The 14,457-nt window shown below is 34.0% G+C and overlaps 2 protein-coding genes across 2 annotated transcripts; one reads left to right on the plus strand and one right to left on the minus strand.

Moving 5' to 3' along the window:
- Positions 1-824: 824 nt before the first annotated feature.
- On the minus strand, positions 825-1,493 carry LOC119614548. The gene is made up of 2 exons (XM_037970667.1): positions 1,053-1,493; positions 825-990 (listed from the first exon to the last, which is right to left on the minus strand). Exons 1-2 carry the CDS (start codon positions 1,431-1,433, stop codon positions 856-858), a joined length of 516 nt encoding a protein of 171 aa, XP_037826595.1. The 5' UTR covers positions 1,434-1,493; the 3' UTR covers positions 825-855.
- A 1,253-nt stretch (positions 1,494-2,746) lies between these two features.
- On the plus strand, positions 2,747-6,927 carry LOC119614546 (O-acyltransferase like protein-like). The gene is made up of 4 exons (XM_037970666.1): positions 2,747-2,775; positions 5,483-5,728; positions 5,788-6,334; positions 6,397-6,927. Exons 1-4 carry the CDS (start codon positions 2,747-2,749, stop codon positions 6,529-6,531), a joined length of 957 nt encoding a protein of 318 aa, XP_037826594.1. The 3' UTR covers positions 6,532-6,927.
- Positions 6,928-14,457: the final 7,530 nt, after the last annotated feature.

Consider the following 14,457-nt stretch of genomic DNA (forward strand, 5'->3'; position numbering starts at 1 on the left):
GGATGGACCTGGTCCCCTCGGTATCAAATTTTAAAATTTTAATTTTCAAATGCGAATATCTCCTAAACTATAAGAGATAATTTTTTATAGTGCTCGATGAGGGAGATTCTATATACGAAATTTTTTTTAAATCGGAACTCAAATGAAGAAATAGGATCGTTTTAAAAATTTAACATAGCCGAGGTGTCCTAATTTGAGGACCCTCCGCCGGGCCCCTGGTTGGCCTATAAGGTCCAAATTCAAAACCTAACTCGACAACACCTCCTCTTTGTGCATACCAAATTTCATTAAAATCGGATTAACCGTTTAGAAGTTACCGAATTATTTCCCTCTTTTTTTTTTCCTATACCACTGTGCACCGGATAAAGCAGGTATTGTAATAAAAGAAAAAACTAATTTTAATTTATAAACATTTATTAATATGACATGAAAAATATGTTTTTTATTAAATGTTTCTACGAATTGAATTTAATTCTAACTAATATACAATGGTTATAATCCCTGGGCAAATATCTTAAATTTTTTTCTATATACAATTATTCACAAGATGGGTTAAATTAAATTATCGGGGTTTTTTGTTTCCTTTGAAGGGAAATATATATAGATAAACTTAAAATTAATGACTTAGGAAACTAAAACGAATAAAATAATTACAAATAAAATATTATTATAAAATTACATTAATTACACAATTTATGTCGTATATAAGATACTCGTTGGAGATTGAATGGATTAATGATCACAATATGCATATAAAACAGAGTGCACTGGGGTGCAGTTCAAAAGTATAAAATAGAATTTATAATGTAATTATTCCAAAACTTAAAAATTATATTTAAAAAAAGAGCATCTTAATTAGGCATTTTTGACTTTGGGACTCGTGCGTCTCAATATCAGCGAAGACCAGTTGCAGAAGGGCATCTCAAAGGCCAAAGAGAAGACAATAGAGGCTAAGTAAGTGATGACGGAGAAACCGGAGCAAAGAACGCACTAGAGGAGGAGAAAGACGGAATTAAAACATGGTTTATGAACTCATAATATACAGTACTTACCAACATAAATGGATCAGCATGAGTACTGACACTGGTTAAACCGAAAAATAGCGCAATCACAAATGGATTTAATAGATAAATCCCATATGAAAGTCTATTCAAATGTTGAAAAGGTTTGGCTTCCAAAAATCTAGACCAACAGGTACTGCGTCCAGTAGCACTGCCAATAATCATCCAACAAATGCTCAATGAAAACAGCAAACGACCCAACACAAACAAGGATATGGCCATTATGTAGGACATGTCACGTTTAACGGTCGAATAAATGCAAATGAAGAATGTCAACAATGACAAATTCCACAAGCATTTCTCTTGGAATTCACTTAAATCGAATTCACGCTTCTTATGCTCTAAGAAATACCAACCAGCCACAGCTCCCATTATATAAGGCAATACACGCACAAATGGACTAATGTAAATTTCAGTGCCGGTGGCAAAGAAAGTGTCAAATGATAAATTGGAAATTGATGTTTAAGCCAATACGGAAGGACCATACCATGTTGGCAATAAAGCAGCCAATAGTTAAAGTCTTGGCCAATTGGGATGTCTAGAAGTAATTAGAAATTAGTTATAAAATCCTAAAGTTAGTTCATTAATAAGACTCACTTGGCATAGGTAAATAACAAAATGGTGGCAATTACAAAGTACTGCATTTCACATGCCAACGACCAGGTCCCAGTTAAGACACATATCTTTGTGATCAAATAAATTTTGTATAAATAATATATTACGCCACCAATAATTAGCACAGTTTTCATCAAATCTTTCGTTGATATGATAAACTGACACTTTGCTAATGTAGACGAATAGGAGATCCACCACAGCCATTACCACAAGATAAAGGGACCAAGTCTGTGAAATAGAATTTTATAAATTAGTATTATTTTTTATCTCTTAACTTTTTAAATATTTCGGATTAAAGCTAAAAAGGGTCAGTATACTACCGGATAACACTTTATGCCCGTATTGGACGATAAGAGTGCTTTAACCAAAAACTCTCCAGAAAGTACATGTTTTAAAGAGAAGGAAATAACAAGGACTGATTTGAAAATAGTCTGAAAATATGCAAGACCTAGCTTAATTTGAGGACACACATGATTATGGCAGATTTATACAAAATTGGATTCAGACGAAAGTATAACATTTAGAGAGGACAATGAAACTGTGTAACACTTTTGTATCATTGCCAGGCTTTTAACGAAATTAGAAACAAATTCATTGGGGGCAATTTTACTCCGAATATAGCATTACTCGCGAAACACTGATTGGAAAATTCTAAGGAACTAAAATTATAACACTTCTCATGGAATAAGCACTTTCTCATCAGAATCAGGTCCTATCATATCCGATCATATCTCACATAAAATTAACCTATAAGAAGTGGTTAGTAAGATCTCATTAAAACGCTATCGACTGGGTAATTGCTCTGCACTTTCTCTTCCTGCGTGAATATCTTTGAAATGGTCCCTCATAATGGAGGGACCAATGCACATTTATCAATTTTGTATAAGTTATAAAGACTGGTAAGTCAAATTCAATAAAATCTATCTTAGACTTTTAGGCTCTAGATAGTCCGAATCACAACACCTATCAGTGAATACTGTATTTATAATCTGTTACGGTAAACTGAATTTTTCTCCGATAATTTTTGTCTCTTCGTCTCCATTGGATTGTTTAATGGTTATGCGACTAATATGGCCTCGCCACAATTAAGTGCCGAGATGTCGACCATTAATAATTCTTGGACATTTTAGGATTTATCAAATTCTTCACTCCAAGGCAACTGTTAAACTTTTAATATATATGCCATGTAGTAGTCAATATTCCAGTTTGAAGTCTATTCTAGTGTATAGTCTAGTCTATAGTACAGTGTATAATCTCGTGTATGTATAGTCTATGTATAGTCTACAGTCTAGTATATAGTCTAGTCTATAGTCTAGTCTATAGTCTAGTATCTATAGTCTAGTCTATAGTCTAGTCTATAGTCTAGTCTATAGTCTAGTCTATAGTCTAGTCTCTAGTCTAGTCTATAGTCTAGTCTATAGTCTAGTATAGTCTAGTCTATATGTCTAGTCTATAGTCTAGTCTATAGTCTAGTCTATAGTCTAGTCTATAGTATAGTCTATAGTTAGTCTATAGTCTAGTCTATATAGTCTATAGTCTAGTCTATAGTCTAGTCTATAGTCTAGTCTATAGTCTAGTCTATAGTCTAGTCTATAGTCTAGTCTATAGTCTAGTCTATAGTCTAGTCTATAGTCTAGTCTATAGTCTAGTCTATAGTCTAGACTATAGTCTAGTCTATAGTCTAGTCTATAGTCTAGTCTATAGACTAGTCTATAGTACTCATAGGAGTCTATAGACTAGACTATAGACTAGACTATACTAGACTAAGGCTAGACTATAGACTAGACTATAGACTAGACTATAGACTAGACTAGACTATAGACTAGACTATAGACTAGACTAGACTATATACTAGACTATAGACTAGACTATAGACTAGACTATAGACTAGACTATAGACTAGACTATAGACTAGACTATATACTAGACTATAGACTAGACTATATACTAGACTATAGACTAGACTATAGACTAGACTATAGACTAGACTATAGACTAGACTATAGACTAGACTATAGACTAGACTATAGACTAGACTATAGACTAGACTATAGACTAGACTATAGACTAGACTATAGACTAGACTATAGACTAGACTATAGACTAGACTATATACTAGACTATAGACTAGACTATAGACTAGACTATAGACTACTATAGACTAGACTATAGACTAGACTATAGACTAGACTATAGACTAGACTATAGACTAGACTATATACTAGACTATAGACTAGACTATAGACTAGACTATAGACTAGACTATAGACTAGACTATAGACTAGACTATAGACTAGACTATAGACTAGACTATAGACTAGACTATAGACTAGACTATAGACTAGACTATAGACTAGACTATAGACTAGACTATAGACTAGACTATAGACTAGACTATAGACTAGACTATAGACTAGACTATAGACTAGACTATAGACTAGACTATAGACTAGACTATAGACTAGACTATAGACTAGACTATAGACTAGACTATAGACTAGACTATAGACTAGACTATAGACTAGACTATAGACTAGACTATAGACTAGACTATAGACTAGACTATAGACTAGACTATAGACTAGACTATAGACTAGACTATAGACTAGACTATAGACTAGACTATAGACTAGACTATAGACTAGACTATAGACTAGACTATAGACTAGACTATAGACTAGACTATAGACTAGACTATAGACTAGACTATAGACTAGACTATAGACTAGACTATATACTAGACTGTAGACTATACCATAGACTAGACTATACACTAGATTATACACTGTACTATAGACTAGACTATACACTAGAATAGACTTCAAACTGGAATATTGACTACTACATGGCATATATATTAAAAGTTTAACAGTTGCCTTGGAGTGAAGAATTTTGATAAATCCTAAAATGTCCAAGAATTTATTAATGGTCGACATCTCGGCACTTAATTGTGGCGAGGCCATATTAGTCGCATAACCATTAAACAATCCAATGGAGACGAAGAGACAAAAATTATCGGAGAAAAATTCAGTTTACCGTAACAGATTATAAATACAGTATTCACTGATAGGTGTTGTGATTCGGACTATCTAGAGCCTAAAAGTCTAAGATAGATTTTATTGAATTTGACTTACCAGTCTTTATAACTTATACAAAATTGATAAATGTGCATTGGTCCCTCCATTATGAGGGACCATTTCAAAGATATTCACGCAGGAAGAGAAAGTGCAGAGCAATTACCCAGTCGATAGCGTTTTAATGAGATCTTACTAACCACTTCTTATAGGTTAATTTTATGTGAGATATGATCGGATATGATAGACCTGATTCTGATGAGAAAGTGCTTATTCCATGAGAAAGTGTTATAATTTTAGTTCCTTAGAATTTTCCAATCAGTGTTCGCGAGTAATGCTATATTCGGAGTAAAATTGCCCCCAATGAATTTGTTTCTAATTTCGTTAAAAGCCTGGCAATGATACAAAAAGTGTTACACAGTTTCATTGTCCTCTCTAAATGTTATACTTTCGTCTGAATCCAATTTTGTATAAATCTGCCATAATCATGTGTGTCCTCAAATTAAGCTAGGTCTTGCATATTTTCAGACTATTTTCAAATCAGTCCTTGTTATTTCCTTCTCTTTAAAACATGTACTTTCTGGAGAGTTTTTGGTTAAAGCACTCTTATCGTCCAATACGGGCATAAAGTGTTATCCGGTAGTATACTGGACCCTTTTTAGCTTTAATCCGAAATATTTAAAAAGTTAAGAGATAAAAAATAATACTAATTTATAAAATTCTATTTCACAGACTTGGTCCCCTTTATCTTGTGGTAATGGCTGTGGTGGATCTCCTATTCGTCTACATTAGCAAAGTGTCAGTTTATCATATCAACGAAAGATTTGATGAAAACTGTGCTAATTATTGGTGGCGTAATATATTATTTATACAAAATTTATTTGATCACAAAGATATGTGTCTTAACTGGACCTGGTCGTTGGCATGTGAAATGCAGTACTTTGTAATTGCCACCATTTTGTTATTTACCTATGCCAAGTGAGTCTTATTAATGAACTAACTTTAGGATTTTATAACTAATTTCTAATTACTTCTAGACATCCCAAATTGGCCAAGACTTTAACTATTGGCTGCTTTATTGCCAACATGGTATGGTCCTTCCGTATTGGCTTAAACATCAATTTCCAATTATCATTTGACACTTTCTTTGCCACCGGCACTGAAATTTACATTAGTCCATTTGTGCGTGTATTGCCTTATATAATGGGAGCTGTGGCTGGTTGGTATTTCTTAGAGCATAAGAAGCGTGAATTCGATTTAAGTGAATTCCAAGAGAAATGCTTGTGGAATTTGTCATTGTTGACATTCTTCATTTGCATTTATTCGACCGTTAAACGTGACATGTCCTACATAATGGCCATATCCTTGTTTGTGTTGGGTCGTTTGCTGTTTTCATTGAGCATTTGTTGGATGATTATTGGCAGTGCTACTGGACGCAGTACCTGTTGGTCTAGATTTTTGGAAGCCAAACCTTTTCAACATTTGAATAGACTTTCATATGGGATTTATCTATTAAATCCATTTGTGATTGCGCTATTTTTCGGTTTAACCAGTGTCAGTACTCATGCTGATCCATTTATGTTGGTAAGTACTGTATATTATGAGTTCATAAACCATGTTTTAATTCCGTCTTTCTCCTCCTCTAGTGCGTTCTTTGCTCCGGTTTCTCCGTCATCACTTACTTAGCCTCTATTGTCTTCTCTTTGGCCTTTGAGATGCCCTTCTGCAACTGGTCTTCGCTGATATTGAGACGCACGAGTCCCAAAGTCAAAAATGCCTAATTAAGATGCTCTTTTTTTAAATATAATTTTTAAGTTTTGGAATAATTACATTTATAAATTCTATTTTATACTTTTGAACTGCACCCCAGTGCACTCTGTTTTATATGCATATTGTGATCATTAATCCATTCAATCTCCAACGAGTATCTTATATACGACATAAATTGTGTAATTAATGTAATTTTATAATAATATTTTATTTGTAATTATTTTATTCGTTTTAGTTTCCTAAGTCATTAATTTTAAGTTTATCTATATATATTTCCCTTCAAAAGGAAACAAAAAACCCCGATAATTTAATTTAACCCATCTTGTGAATAATTGTATATAGAAAAAAATTTAAGATATTTGCCCAGGGATTATAACCATTGTATATTAGTTAGAATTAAATTCAATTCGTAGAAACATTTAATAAAAAACATATTTTTCATGTCATATTAATAAATGTTTATAAATTAAAATTAGTTTTTTCTTTTATTACAATACCTGCTTTATCCGGTGCACAGTGGTATAGGAAAAAAAAAAGAGGGAAATAATTCGGTAACTTCTAAACGGTTAATCCGATTTTAATGAAATTTGGTATGCACAAAGAGGAGGTGTTGTCGAGTTTAGGTTTTGAATTTGGACCTTATAGGCCAACCAGGGGCCCGGCGGAGGGTCCTCAAATTAGGACACCTCGGCTATGTTAAATTTTTAAAACGATCCTATTTCTTCATTTGAGTTCCGATTTAAAAAAAATTTCGTATATAGAATCTCCTCATCGAGCACTATAAAAAATTATCTCTTATAGTTTAGGAGATATTCGCATTTGAAAATTAAAATTTTAAAATTTGATACCGAGGGGACCAGGTCCATCCAAAAAAAACCCTATTTTTTATGGAAAATTCAATTTTGAGCAAAAATTCTCAAATCGCATAGTCGATATCAAATTATAGTGACCTGTTTTATATGACCCAATATGTTCTTAATCATTTTGTAACGGGTTTCGATAACCCTGCCCCTGGTATGGATATAATAGGCAAAAAACCAAAAAATCCCATTTTTGGGATTTTTTAAAACTTTTTTGAGAATTCCGGGATTTCTAATAAGAAAATTCGAAATTTTTATTTAATTTTGCATTTTGAGTAAAAAAATCTACCTAACTGTAAAATTTCATCAAAAAATATTCATAAATAAAATTTTTATTGCAATTTGAAAAAATTGTATCTTCGCAAAAACTGAATAAAAAACATTTTCTAATTTTTTTTTAAAAGTATTCCGCGAATTTTTTAATTTTCAAAAATTATATACAGTTTTGAAAAATAGACAAAATTACCTTTCCATTGATATATAACATGCCTACCTAATATTTTTTAAGTGACAAATTAATTAGGGAAAACTCAACATCTTTTAGAAAATTTACATAGCACTATTATTTTCATCCATAAGGTTAACTCTTAAATTTGTTACATATATGGATGAAAATAATAGTGCTAGGTAGATTTTCTAAAAGATGTTTAGTTTTCCCTAATTAATTTGTCACTTAAAAAACATTAGGTATATATATATATATATATATATATATATATATATATATATATATATATATATATATATATATATATATATATATATATATATATATATATATATATATATATATATATATATATATCTGTATATATATATTAAGGTTCTAAGTGGTGTCTACACAACATCAAACTTTGTCCTAGAATGCCGGGCATCCCTTAATGAGATGGCGAAACATTCCACAATAGGACTGTACTGGATTCCAGGACATCAACAATACCATTGCGGCTCTCTTGCCAAGTTAGGTTCCTCACTTGCAAGAGAGCATACCGACCCTTTCGTCGGCATACCGCTTTCAACGTATCGAACGTGAAAAACTATATGAGCTTGGGCAATGCAGATGGTCGACTGAGGCCACCTGTAGACAGGCAAGGATCATGTGACCATCTTACAACCCACAGAGATCCCAAGCCCTTTTCTATATTGCGAGAGTCAATCTACGGAACTTAACGGCGGTGGTGACTAGCCATTGGCCTTTCGGGCTCCATGCAAGAAGACTGAACTTATCCAGTATTGACTTCTGCAGGAGCTGCCAGGATGAAGAGGAAGAAGAGAGTATGACTCACTTCCTCTGTCATTGTCCCGCCCTAGCAGATCATAGAATGGATCTGCTAGGTAGCTATTTTTGCATGACTTAGCGGATCTATCGGAGATCAATATCCGAAAAATAGATTCCTATATTCGTGCGACAAACTGGTTTGGTTTAGGAAACCAGAGTAATTATGTCGAAGTGTACTAATACACTGACCGTTTTCTCTCGTTTCAGGTCTCACAAAGGGATACCTGAAACGTTCTTTCTCCTATTATATTTCAAACGTCAAAATTCAAACTCTATCTACTCTACCTATGACAGCAATATCTGCCATTCATATTTATTCAGTTATAGGCCAAGCCCTTTAGATATTAGGGTAATGAGGAAAAATATGAATAAATCGCTAAATCATGACTTGATAACAATCTGAATGAGGTCGTATTAATAGAGTAAATTTCAATGCCCCCAAGACTCAATGTTGTTTTTGGTATAAATATTCAGAAATCGGAATCTCTTGATGTTCTGGGCATAAAAATACAGTGCAATGTCTGCTAGGCTAAATACATTTTTCAAGTGTCACAAGAAGCATTCAAGTGTCTTGGTTTTTTGAAACGGTGTAAAGCTTACTTCACTCTATCTTATCTCCTTACTATTTACATCACTTATGTATATCCGACTGAAAATGGAATACAAGTTTCATATACGGGCCGGAGCTTCAAAGTCTATTTTGAAGCTACTCGACCTTGTACAGGAGAGGGCGAAGGTACTTATCGGTGACAGTAGGGTATCCAACTCTATTGATTCACTGGAGCATCGTCGCAGCGTGGGGTATATTTCACTGTTCCATCGATATTACAATGGAGGATATTCCTCTGAAATTAGGGAACTTGTTCCCAATACCCGCACAACGCATTACAGAGAAAATTCATTCTTATGCCGCACCAATCGTATGTGGAACAAACTTCCTGCAATTTCGATGTAAGAAGATTTAAACCAATTATGCACAAACGCTACACCCTCTATCACCCCTCCCACAACCTATTTTCCTAGTTCCAACACATTGCACTGCATAATCAGAGGTCATCCCTTGAGTGCTGGTCCAAGAAAAAAATCAAAATTTTATTCCAAAAATTTGCAATATACCATGAATTTACCCGTAAACATTCCAATTTCCAAAAATTCCGTCTTATTAGATCCATTTAGCACAAAACTAATCTCTTTAACTAAATAAACGTGCACACTGATAGTCTTATTCAATCCTTAGATCCGCTTAATGTTGACCGGGCCCTCTGTAGATGGAGCTTCAAACTGTATGATATAACTATCATATAACTGTTTGCACCCTTACTACGGTTATCCACGATTAATAGCCTCCTGTGGACCTACATCCGTTGCTACATAGATGGCTCTGAACTGGGAGAAAAATTGGGCCTGGGATTCTAAATTGAAATCCTAGGAATATAAATATACTACCATCTACTTAATCACGACACCATCTTTTAGCCAGGAGTCCGTATAATAAATGGTTGTATAAACTGGATTAGAATAAGTATTGTGCCAACAGATGTTAACATATTTACCGACAACCAGGTGGAAGTTAGGACGATGTCAGGTGATAAGGTTAAGATCGTATTGGACTGTAAGATAGTCTTAACAGAATACTCTTTCAGAGGAAAGTTAGGCATAATATAAGAACCAGGCCATTTGGGAATAATTGGCAACGAAATAGCGAATGTACTTGCTGTGAAGGGTAAATATCAAACCCGTCTGTCATCCTTATTTGTAAATAATATCTGGTCTCTCTTCAGAAGTGAAATAAAAACCACATAAAAAGCACTCGACAACTTTCAGGGTCACACATGTTAATATTAGCAAAATTTATATAAAAAATTAAAGAAAGTATTAAAATTACAATGTTAAAATCAACAAATTTCTTCCTGGAATACAAACAGACATTTTTTAGTAATCTACCTCATACAAAATAATCTTACTACGTGCTCAACAAAAATTCCCAACCATGACCAGCCCAACATGTAACCGCATGCTATGATGCGGCTGAGTTTAATAATAATTCACTAAAACATGTAATAAATTAACACAACAACAAAACACAAACATAAACAGGAAGAAATTTTAAAGTTTGTTTTTGACTTTTTTTCAACCGCAAAATGAGGAAATGAAACCTTTTTTCCCTTTATGATAAATGGTTAGAGCTTCTTCTTCAAGGATGTTGAGGGGTCTTTTTCTAGTTCATTGACGCGGTTCTGTAAATTGTATTTAATAATAATTGAAATTCTTAAAAATGAACCTAAAATATTTATTCCAATAACATGCGTTCGTTCGTCTGCCTATCTGTATATTTAAAAGAGTCGAGTATGTGTAAAGATCGCTAACACAGTCAGGGCACTTGTTTAACATTATGGTCAGATTGTTCAATGATTACAAAAAAAAAAAACAGCAATAAAAAATAAAGTGATCTTTAACATTACAGTTGACTTAACCGCACCTCTTTTGGGTAAATTGCCTTTGTTTTACTTGGTTTAAATGGATTTTGTCATCAACAGTTAATGGTAGATAATTGTTTTATGAATCTTAAATAATAATAAAAAGTATTTGTTGTCTTTTTTTGTCATATTATGAATTTAACCTCGTTAATTACTAATTATTTATTTAGTGCGTGAATAAATTTAGTTAAAAATATTAATTATTTTAATTAGAGGTGAGTATCCTACTTTATAAATTAATATAAAACCGATGTCTGTCTGATGTTCAGAGACGTAATATCCTGGGAGTAGTTTCTTAAAATTTTCCTTTCAATGTTTCTAAGGAATGCTTTGTATAATGTTATAACACCGCTTCCAATTGTCAAAGCATCTACTACTGATAGGTTAGATTGATAGTCCGACGTTCAGAAACTCAGTTTCTCGGACGTATTTCCTAAGAATTTTTCACTCTATATTCGTAAGATATTTGTGTCTAAATCCGAAGCCTGGCAATGACGAAGAAAGTGCTCCATAGTTTCACTGTCCTCTTCACATGATCTACATTCGTCTGAATCTGCAATTCCAATTTTCTATTTATAATCATGTGGATCCATCATACTAATGTAGGACTTGCTTGATCGGTGAGTAGACCTACCCACCGTATCATTATTTCAAGTTACCTTATAGGATTCTTATAGGATTCTTAGCTTATAGTTGATCGAGTTACAGAGCGCCCGGCATGAAACTGGTCTAAGGATTAGTATGTACCTAATTGATGGTGCCTTCAATGTCAATGCATACCTCCAGTACATATAGTTTGCTATCGAAGGATTTTCCTATATAGTGGACAACTATATTTAATACGGTTTGTTTCGATCTAGGACTTTGTCTGGTATTCTGCTTTTAATCTTCCTTCTATCTATCCTTTATAAGATTTTATGTAGGAAGGACGTGAGTATTATCAGTCGATAATACTTTGGTATTTCATAACTAGGCTTTCCAAATTTAGGAATGAATAATACCCTTACATCCTGCCATTTTATTGGGAATATAGTGAATATCTTTGACAAATAAGTCGAAACTAGTTCCGCTAGTTCTTTAAAAATCCGTTCTTTAAAATAACATCCGATTCTGCAGTGTTATTTGGTGCAAAAACTTCTTAGCCATGCCAGTTGTATCTATGTTAGCCTCTACTTATCTCATTATCGGTTTCTTTATGGTGCTTAGTATACCTGGTGAGAAATGAGAGTGCATTAGAGTTACACTCTAGTAACTCTTCCCAATATGTCGGATCTGCACTGTTAGCCATGTTTTCTCCTGATCATCTTCGCCGCAGATAATCATATATTTTGTATTAAAGGAATCCTTACGGCTTGTCCAAGGCGATTGGTGTTTAAGCTACCCCAAGCTACATGGTGGGGCTTGTATCACAACCTATTAATGTTTTCATAATTTTTTTTTGCGGCTCTTCAACCAATTTCATTATAACCGACATTGGTGTCGGAGAGAAAGGCGCAAGGTGCAAGGTTGCAACGCTCTTGTTTCAGAACCAAGTTTTCTGGATTAAGGCTATATACATCTTGTCTATTTGTCCTTAGAAGCGAGTACGATTGTTAACCAGGTGCTCTACCTTCTTGTGCTGTTTTATTGGTATTTTGCAAGTCGAATTACCGGCATCGTATACTGCATAGCAGAGAACGTTCCTGTGTTTTCTCTTGGCAGTTTTGGCGTTAGATTGCTGCTCTTTTTCTTTTCACTATCTAACTTCTTCTTCCAAGTTTTTATGGGCATTTTTTTTGAGACACCCTTACCCTTGAGTTGTAGGACACTGATAAGGATCGAACCAAATCGAGTTGTATCTCGGACATATAGTTTATCTGTGTGGTTGGTTATATATCCAGGGGTATAGAGATACTTCTAGTCCTTCGGAACTATAAACTGGTAAATTCATTTAACTTGTGGTCTGACCAGAGATCTTAACATATCTGGTTCAACTGGTATCGGTGATGTTTAACATGATGCACTTGACAGCTAAGCTACCTTACTAACGATAGGATTATTAGCAGTTCTCCAGGTATCAGAGCTGTTCTTAAGCTGTGCAACAGACGCTTGGCGTTGTCTTACTCGCCGCAGATTTCTATAAAAAGAGCATTATTGATTGATAGATTAAGGGGTCACCAATCACTACGATGCAATTTAAGATCTTTTGTGCAGCCCTTTTGCTTCACCATTGGAGATTTAGTTCACGTATGAATCTTAATGTTCTAGACGGTGAGAGATTGAATATTTCATTAGGCGAAAGAAAAGCGCCTCCTAGAATACTCACTCTGAGAGGCCATAATGGCTGACAGTCGCTGACAGTACATGTTCTGCGGTTTCATCATGCATTTCGCAGAATCTGTATAGCCTCGTCACATTGTTACCAAGAATGTGCTGGTGGTATCTTAGGTCACTCTTAGTGAGTGATAGAAACTTTTGTGATTTACCTTTTGTTAGCATTATGAAGCTTTTTGCCTGTCTGAGTCCTGATATTGACTCTCAGTGGCGGAGAAATTGAAAACGAATCGTATTTTTCCCTAATGTATCTTTTAGGGAAACTAAAGAATGGTTCTGATCCAATAAATGTCTGTCAGTCATTGGTCCCTTTGCGGTATAAGAACCTCAAAGTCTCTGTGTACTGTCAGTACTATTGAACTACAGTCAGGAATCCATATATATGTTTAAGTCATAAATGTATTTATAATACTCATGTGTCCCACCAAGTTACCGCTTTTAAACTGATTATTTCTGGTAGGTGAAGTGCAGATTTGCGCGCCTTATCCTTTATGAGGATGTATAATGGTGGGATGTGCAGAATAGCACCAAGAGCATGTATGGGACAACTTCTCATGGCCCCTGTTATGGAGACACAAATGAGACAATAGATTTTGTCCAACGAAGCTCTTATCATCATAGCCTGATCTAATGTTATTTTTAATGACAGTTAAATTCAAAATCTTTATTTTAAAAATTTTCAATTTGCAGCCACTCTAATAATAAGATAAATAACCAATTTATTCAATTTCAAGATACATTCAATATGTACGTACGTGTGCAAGTTTGCTGGAACAAGTATTTAATTGTTATGTCCACAAGTTAAATGTGGTGCAAGATTTCATACTTCCAGTGGACACTCTACAAAAGTCAGTCTGAGTAACAACAATCGAAATATAATCAGACACTTTGTTATTATTATATAAATATAACTTTAAGCAACGCCAACGGTCACGTCTATTAACGCTAATAGTTTCGCGCTAAACTGCACTTCCACTGCAGCTCCAAATTGTTTGGTATGTGTGTGTG

The sequence above is a fragment of the Lucilia sericata genome, unplaced genomic scaffold (genome assembly GCF_015586225.1).
Source record: "Lucilia sericata isolate MDLA Ls3-8-SP2 unplaced genomic scaffold, ASM1558622v1 Contig003044F_arrow, whole genome shotgun sequence".
NCBI lineage: Eukaryota > Metazoa > Arthropoda > Insecta > Diptera > Calliphoridae > Lucilia > Lucilia sericata.